Below are 8,680 nucleotides of genomic sequence, written 5' to 3'. Positions count from 1 at the left end.
AGATTCTATTCGCGCGAAACTTACTCGAAACATGCTTTTCAGTATACCAAACCTAACACACCCATTTGCAGTGGGGCGGTTGCAACACCGTGACTCGTACTTGCACCCTCTTCCGGTGCCCAGTTCTCTGCAGAATATCCTTCGTCCTCTATTATCATATTGTGCAATATGATACATGAATACATGATGGAGGCGACATCATTTTCGTGCCATTGTCAAACCGGGCACCGAAGAATGGCCCATCGCGATTGGAGGACACCAAAAGCACGCTCTACGTCCTTCCTAGCACTCTCTTGTTTGGCCGCAAAATAGGTTTGTTTCGGCCCAACCGGCTGCCGTATCGTCTTGACAAACACGGGCCAACGAGGGTATATCCCATCGGCTAAGTAGTATGCCCTGTTGTACTGCGTCCCGTTGGCCATGCATCTGACCGTCGGACCCTCACCCTGACACTCATCATTGAAGAGATGGGACGAATCCAGTACGTTGATGTCGTTGTTCGACCTGCGACACCAAAATAGGCATGCCAAATTCGCATTCGGTAGTTAGCAACAGCTTCCAGTATCATTGTTGCGTGTCTTCCTTTGAATCCAGATGTGAACTGCCCCTTCCAAGCAACCGGGCAGTTCCTCCACTCCCAGTGCATGCAATCGATGCTGCCCATCATCCCCGGAAAATTATGCACTCGCCCGTGCATATCTATCAATCTCTGGCACTCATCGGCATTTGGCTTCCGTAGATACTCCGGACCGAAGATGGCCTGGATACAATTACAAAACTGCCTCAGCGCCGCCAGGGCAGTTGTTTCACCCAACTGTAGGTATTCGTCGAACATATCAGAGGGTCCGGCATAGGCAAGCTGCCTAATTGCAGCGGTACACTTCTGATATGTCGACAACCTGGGTCGGCCGCTAGCATCATTGCGCAATGTGAAGCACCTGTACTGTTGTGCCAATGTAGTCGCTATATGGATGAATAGCCGTTGCGACATTCTGAAGCGCGACGGAAAATCTCTGCTGGGTAACGGGGGTTATCGCCAAAGTAGTCTTCTATCAACCGTTGGTGTGCCCCGACATGGTCACGCCAGATGGTCCGCCGATGATAGAACGGACGAACGCCGCCGCCGCCGCCTCCTCCTCTTCTGCTTCCCGTTGCACCTCTTGAACGAGTTCATCGAACTCCCTATCCACCAATTGTTGGAACTCATTGTCGGAACTCATTTTTCAAAAGTAGAATTGGTGATAAAATGAAAAGAGTGGAGATTGGAATGGTGTAAAAAATTGGGAAAAAATGGGTATATTTGTAGAAATAATAAAAAAAAAAAAAAATCGAAAAAGGGGAGCCGCGGCTTGTGGCCAGTGCTATAGGAGGGCCGTGGCTCGCGCCCAAGCGCCGCGGCCAGGCCACGATCGTGGCGCGCCCACGTCCATCCCCCCCCCCCCCCCCCCCCCCCCCGCCCCCCCGCGGCTGCCCACCCCCCTAACTATAGGGAGCCGCGGCTCGCCTATAGTGGACACCCTAAGCTTTATTACACTAGTAGGTTTCAATAAGTCAAATTTTCTACTACTATTTTTACGATTATAGATTTATCTAATATTCTTGTTTTTAAACAGTCTATTAAAAACGTTCATTTTTTTATTATTAATAAAAAAATTTATATTAGAAACAATATCATTATTTAATAATTGTATTTCAATTGATTTTTTCTGTTTATTTCTCTGCTAATTTGACATTAAATATGGATAGTCCCCTAATAACGTGAGTTGATTTATTCATCTGTTAAAATAAGTTACGGCTGTTAATTTGCAAAAGCGAAAAGAGGAAAAATGAAATGAGTATGATTAAGGGCCCACATATGTTACGAATACGTGGAGATCTCTTGTTGGTTGAATGACTATATTACTCTCCTACTTCTAACTTCATCGTTACGGCTTGACAGATTTCCCAATATGCCCTTAAAGAAGCTTCAAATAATATCGTTTTTATCCGAATTAATGATTTCTACTATATCCTTTTTTGTAGTAGTTATAACTTGCAACAACCCTAAAAAATATATTAATGAAAATTTTCTATCGTTAATTAATGAAATCGTCATTTACATTTTTTAATTATTGTAGTGTAAAATTTTGTGGAGATTATAAACAATTTTAAGTCTCTTAAAACCAAGGTAAAAAACAAATAGAAATCATAATGATTATAATATGGGATAAATTCATAATGCAGTTTTACTTGTTTGGCAGGGCTAAAATGGGTATCTTAGTCTCACACGGTATATACACTGAATTTGAACGCGCTTCGCTCTTTTCTCAGAAATAACAATCTTTTCCTATCTCTCTATATCTCTTTCTTCGTCTCTTTCTCTCTCTCTCTCTCAAATAATATCTGATCCTCAACTCTGAATTTCCCCTGAATCTCATCCTCTTTGCATATAGTAGTTACTTTACCATTAACACTCATCTTTATTTTTACCCTCAATTTTGCAAAAAGCAATACTGTTCAATGGCTGTGCTTCCGGTTGAAGCTTTACCGGTGGGGTATAGATTCCGGCCGACCGACGAGGAGCTGATCGATCACTATCTGAGGCTTAAAATCAATAGGCGGGATAAGGAAGTCTCTGTTATTCGTGAAATTGATGTCTGTAAATGGGAGCCCTGGGATTTACCTGGTAAGTTTGTGCGCTTTTATTTTGCTGGTATTGTTGAAATAAGTAATTCTAATGTGTGGCTTCTTGGTAATGTGCGTTGATTTTTGTTAGCTTGTTAAAATAGGATTGTGTTGTGGGTTGGTTAAGATTATGTGGATCTAAGGTTACGTGGATTGTGTTCATACCAAACATGCACTTAAAGTAAATAAATCAAATAAGAATAAGTGTTGTGGGGTTAATGTGTAATGTAGGTAAGAATGAAAAAGTCAAAAAAGTAGGTGAATATGAAATATTCTTTTGGTTTTGAGTTTAGTGTAAATGGTTGGATGTTTGGTGTGACATATATTGAAAAAATGAGTTTGAATTTGGTGTAAATGGTTGGAGATGGCCTTAGGGTTCGTCCGGTGCGAGTTTTATGCTTCAACTCAGCATGACTTGGTTTGCTATGTAGTATAGCATAATTTAAGCACTACCGAATGCATTATCTTTTAATTTAGGATTTTGATGGAAATTGAGTTTTCTGAGTAATTATCCGATTGATTGTTAGTGGAAGCTAATATGATTATGTTATCTGTCTCGTACACAGCCATACTGATGATGTTTATTGTTATTAGTTGTTGTTGCCTATCATAGATTACACCTGGCTTTGAACTTGGAGGTGATCATAACTTGTGTTTCTTCCCTGTCTTGCAGATTTGTCTGTGGTAGAGTCTACTGACAATGATTGGTTCTTCTTCTGCCCGAAAGATCGGAAATATCAAAATGGTCAGAGATTGAACCGGGCCACGGAGAAAGGTTACTGGAAGGCGACCGGTAAGGATAGGAATATAACTACCCGAAAGGGAGTAAAGATTGGGATGAAAAAGACTTTGGTTTTCTACATTGGTCGTGCACCCGATGGAAAGAGGACCAACTGGGTGATTCATGAGTATCGTGCTACTGATAAGTCTCTGGATGGCACGCATCCTGGCCAGGTTGGAACTTTGTTATTATGCTTATAGTCAGTCTTTTTCTCTAAGAGCGAGCTATATTTTCTGTTGCCATGGTTAGTTTTGTATAGTAGTTTGTTCATGGTTAATTGATTGAAAGATACACATTTTCTTACTCTAAGTAAATGTTGACTAATTTCGAAAGTTTGCAGCTTTAGTTGTATAGTCATTCAGATTCTATAAGAAATTTGAGAACTTGTGAAGAAACCCTTTGCTTGTATTGTGACACTATTGGATTGAGTATGTATCTTGAATATTGTCGCATTGCACAAGGAATATAACAGTATGCATTGATTTCTTCCATTTTCTTGTACTAACTAAATGAGGTGATTTCTCTTGCTAGGGCGCGTATATACTCTGCCGTTTGTTTAGAAAGGCTGAGCTGAAACAAGATGAAGTTGAAGAGATAATTGCTTCCCCTCCTGAAGTTCGATCTGCTGAACATGAACAATCAGAATTGGTGAATCCCAGTTTAGGCGGCACTGCTGAACCACAACCTTCTAGTGCTGGAAGCCATTGGAACATTAGTACTCAGAAAGCTGTAGGTGGCACTGCTATACCTATTGATTGGCAGAGTGACAGCGGCATTACTTATGAGATTGAGGACAATGTACAAGACATTAAATCTATTCCTGTGAGTGAAATAATTAACTACCCAGCTTTCTAACAGTTTCACCAGCTGTAATCATTTAACTAACCTTTTATTTTTCCTTTAATAACCTGAGACTCTACTTATAGTTGCCACTTCTTTGATTCAGCCTAACTCTGAACTGGAGAAACTATTGGATGAGTTTTGCTACCCTGTGCCCCAGACCACAGAAGGGAAAATGTTTTCCCCATTGCATTCCCAGATGCAGTCAGAGCCTGGAAACCCATACTTCTATAACAACATTAATGGTGATATCAGCGATAGTCAACAAACGTTCCCGTTCCAGTATGGAACCAATGCTACTGACGATATTGAAAAGTTCTTGAACTCTGTTTTAGTTGATTTTGAGGAGAGCATCAACAATGGTGACAACTATGTTAACAGTCATGTAAAAGCCAGTAACTCATGTAGTGAGTCGGAGGGTGAGGTGTCTCAGAAACAGGTAAGGAAGTTTCTTTGTTACTTTACTTGTATTAAAGACTAATTATACTGCAAATAATATCGTCTTAGAGCTGGATTTACTTTCTTAACGGAGACCTGATAGCAAATATTATCTCTACTCTAGGGTGATCTGTTTATGCTACCAGTTGAGGCGTTCGAGGACAATATCAAGCAAGAATCTCCATTCCAGAGTGAAGTTTCTTCTAAAATGCTAGCTGTTGATCTTGATGGCCATAGTTCTTATGTTAGCAGTGGTCACAACCAGGGGAACTTGGGTTACGCAACTAACCTTTTTGGATTACCAAATGATTCCTCAACTTTCGCTTCTGTCAATTACATCGGACACGTGTCAAATGTTGAAAACACTGGTCTCTATAGCCCTGCAGTGGAAGACACGAATTCCGGAACTGGCATTGTGATAAGGCAGCGTCAGACTCCTAATCAAAGCACTGTGCAGCATACTGCATCAGGCACTGCTCCAAGAAGAATTCGTCTACAGAGTAAATTTCAAGTTGGATCGGTTCAGTGTGGCCTTCTTAACGAGCCAACTAAAGTAAAGCAAGAAGACGACACAGCCCAGGTGCGATTCTGATCGTTAATTCCAATCAATACCGTTGTCTAGTTTATGGCTATCTAACCTCACATAATCATTGGTACTACAGGATGATGGGAAGGCTTCTATGGTCTCTCCTGATGAATCGAGGGCTTCAACTTCTGTCGATGCAAATACAAATGGAAACTCAAATGACACAAGCACAAACCCAAAGGTCAAAGCCGAATCACCATATGATAAATCAGAAGATACTGTTTCACAGCGCTCCGGTTGTGCACTTTCAGTTTCATCATCGAGATACATGCCTAAGGTACTCATGGCCATGAGTCTCATAGTCGTGCTTCTTGCTGTGTGGGCATTTTCTACCTATAAATGAAACTAACTAGAAATAATCAACCCTTTTTTCGTTTAGTTCAATAGGTTAACACCGGTGCCTGATATTTTGTCGTTTTAAAGCTAAATGTTACGCCTGGGTGCTTTGGATTTTGCTTATTGCTTAGCTTTATGGATGATCGTTTCTGTACATGGTTATGTAACATATATTGGGGATTAACTTTTTTTGTCGTATATGTTTATAGAGATTTACAGGATACAATTGTGGTTTTTTGTGATTGCTAGGTGTTAATGCTGCTTTCCTTGTAGATGTTGTCTTGGATGGTGGAGGCTACATTCTTCATTTTCTCATATGCTTCTCTGAAGTAGAAATTTTGTAAAAATTAGATTTTGTGAATAGAGAAATTTCAAGTATCTTTCCTATGAGGATCTTCCCATTTTAAACCTGAATACTGATTCAAATCCAACATGTTATCATAGGCAAAGCTGAACTAGAAGTGTCCTTGCCAAATGCGTATATATAAGAGGCATATAAAATCGAATTATACCTAAAGAATAGTGATTAATATTGTTTCTGATGAAGACAAATAACTATCCAATACATACCAACACATGATCAATGAACAAAATGAACGAGCAAGTAAAAAGAGTCTAAGATTCCCAAATTAAAAAAATAAAAGGCGAAAATAGAAATAAAAGCAAAGAATACAGTGAAAAATATGAACGAGCAAATTAAAAAAAAAAAGGTAAGATTCCAAAATAAAGAAGAAAGCAAAAATAAAAAACAAAAGCAAAGAATAAAAATATTTAATGGGGTGAGAGAGGCTCGAACTCTCGACCTCAGGATAACTCAGAAGCTATGAGACCTACGCGCTAGCCAACTGCGCCACCACCCCTTTGTTGTTTTGTTTACAAGCTGTATTCTCTTCAACCTTTGTTGTTAGCGTACCTTATTCTAAATTTATAAAGGTGGTGTTCGGTTTCCTAGATAAAATAATAACAATATACGATCTAGGATTGAGTTGTGATATTATTTTAATCATAGGGGATTAGCTATGACTAACTATCTCATGATTATCCATCTAGGATTGAATTGTGAGATTGAATCTCATGAACCAAACACATTACATATTTAATCCGGATACACTACAAAAAAAAGTTCTATTACAGAAAGAACAATCCATCGGTAATTACCGACGGAAAACAGTGTTATCGTCGGATTGGATAATTTACCGACGGATTTACCGACAGAATTTTCGTTGTCCATAGCTAAAAGCAAATTACCGACGAGCAAATTACCAACGGAGAACTCCGTCGGTAAGCCTGTGCTAAACAGGTTTACCGACAGAAAAATAGGTATTACAGACGGAATATTCCATCGGTAAATTTGCTATTTTTAGTAGTGATACAATCTTACTAACCGAACACCCCCAAAGGAAATAGGAACTATATTTAAGTTAATAACTAGGGTTATTAGCGAATAATATCACATATCTACAAAAATACTATTTATTTTCAATAATGAACTTCTAAGTTGGTAACTAGTATCATGAACTAGCCTTGCGTTGTTAAATTACATCAGTGACATATTCCGTCTTTATTTGTACTATGCAGCAATGAAGTGAAGATTATGCAAAAAAATTTGATTATTAGGACAATAAATCAAATGCCACATCATTTTAAAAATAAAGTTATTAGGCAATCTTCAACCATATATAGTACCAAATTTCATTTTTCGTATAGAAACTTCTCCGATCACACTGCAAATCCAAACACTCATTTTTTGTATTTTTGAATGAAACAACACCAAATATAGGTGTGCAATGTAGCTACGGCAAAAAATTTATAAGACATACTAAAAAATGATGTTAAATTAGAATTTGATGCAAATGATTGGAGTAAATTAACTTTCTGGTGTAACATAACTCAAAATTGAGTTTTAGTTTCATGTAAATGGTTGGAGATGACCTTAGTGCCTAATATCACGCAGCTATCCAAAATACAGTACTCCTATTATTTTTTTTAGTGAACTTCAACTTTGGTAAATAATATTACAAACTTACATAGGGTTGTGAATCAGACTCTCATTTAAATCATCAGCATGTGCATGTTAATCCACTCTTGATTGAGTAAAATCCAAAGTCATCTGTTTAACAACTTGTTTATTCTTGTTTTTACACTTGTTAATCCCCCTAGCTAGCTCTCACTGTTTAAACAATCTCTCCACTTTACTCTCTAAATATCATTTTCTTAAATCATGTTGTTTATGACAGAACGAAAGAAGTACTAAAACTCAGAAATTAAACTTTTCAAGAGAAGTGAGTGTAGCTTTGTTGGGTTAGAAATAAATTAATTTCACATTGGAAAATGAGCCTTCATTAATCAAGTAGAGTACTATCAACTGGGCTGCATTATGAAATGTAATAATTATGTGCACAAGTGACAGGTGCGTGCTAGACACTGCGAGTCGTGGCACCATGGCCTCGTGCACCGTGTGACAAGAGCCTTATGCCTTGAGCCTTAGACTTGGATCTTGAAAATTGTTTTTTGGGCTATTTTTTGAATCTGATTGTCGAACTTGGCTTGAACCTAACTTTATCTTCTTGGACTATGACAACAAACGGAGATGAATAGGTCCCAACATGTAGGTCCCTCAAACGATCTACACGTGAATACATGTTCAAATTTATCATGTCTAGATACATCACGATCTGCACATGTCTATAATGTTCGTAACTCTCGGTCGAACGCCAGTCATGATGACACAATTAACTGTGCTCCATGCAAGATCTCATTGCAGTGAACTATGCATGTAATTAGGATAGTTACTGCATGCATTTCATCACACTTTTATCTACATTCCACAAACTCTGCATACGTCCACTGACAAAGTTATGTCTTCATTTCATTTAGTTCGTCGGAGCTCGTTTGTCTACAGTGTTAGCACATTCAAAACAAGGTCATTTCATCTTAGCATAAGACAAGCCAAATCGATATTTCTATCAGGGTGTATCTCATCTCACGGACAGATGCCCTTCCTCTACTCGGCGTAATATTACAACTCTTTGTTT

General features: G+C 38.7%; 1 protein-coding gene and 1 non-coding gene across 3 annotated transcripts; one reads left to right on the top strand and one right to left on the bottom strand.

The window, feature by feature from the left end:
* Positions 1-2,324: 2,324 nt before the first annotated feature.
* On the top strand, positions 2,325-6,059 carry LOC125221996 (protein NTM1-like 9). 2 transcript variants are annotated; one of them, XM_048124375.2, is made up of 7 exons: positions 2,325-2,665; positions 3,338-3,618; positions 3,977-4,267; positions 4,392-4,724; positions 4,848-5,303; positions 5,386-5,586; positions 5,895-6,059. In XM_048124375.2, the coding sequence occupies exons 1-7, from the start codon at positions 2,500-2,502 to the stop codon at positions 5,916-5,918; spliced, it is 1,752 nt and encodes a 583-aa protein (XP_047980332.1). In that variant the 5' UTR covers positions 2,325-2,499; the 3' UTR covers positions 5,919-6,059. The 2 variants fall into 2 exon arrangements, with proteins under 2 accessions (XP_047980332.1, XP_047980328.1); XM_048124371.2 differs by having other exon boundaries at positions 5,386-6,059.
* Positions 6,060-6,420: 361 nt separating this feature from the next.
* Positions 6,421-6,505, bottom strand: TRNAM-CAU (transfer RNA methionine (anticodon CAU)). The gene is given in 2 exon segments: positions 6,421-6,456; positions 6,468-6,505. It is a non-coding gene; the product is annotated as a tRNA-Met (tRNA).
* Between the last annotated feature and the right edge of the window lie 2,175 nt (positions 6,506-8,680).

Source organism: Salvia hispanica, chromosome 2 (assembly GCF_029641045.1).
Source record: "Salvia hispanica isolate PSC_SH4W2 chromosome 2, Shi_PSC_v1, whole genome shotgun sequence".
NCBI classification, from domain to species: domain Eukaryota; kingdom Viridiplantae; phylum Streptophyta; class Magnoliopsida; order Lamiales; family Lamiaceae; genus Salvia; species Salvia hispanica.
This window is presented reverse-complemented; position numbering and strand designations above follow the sequence as displayed.

Bases quoted from the DNA above. Each gene is read 5' to 3' on its own strand.
- LOC125221996 (XM_048124371.2), top strand. From the start codon at position 2,500: ATGGCTGTGCTTCCGGTTGAAGCTTTACCGGTGGGGTATAGATTCCGG. The intron at 3,619-3,976 runs GTTGGAACTTTG...TTCTCTTGCTAG, and splicing joins ATGGCACGCATCCTGGCCAG to GGCGCGTATATACTCTGCCG. The intron at 5,304-5,385 runs GTGCGATTCTGA...TTGGTACTACAG, and splicing joins AAGAAGACGACACAGCCCAG to GATGATGGGAAGGCTTCTAT.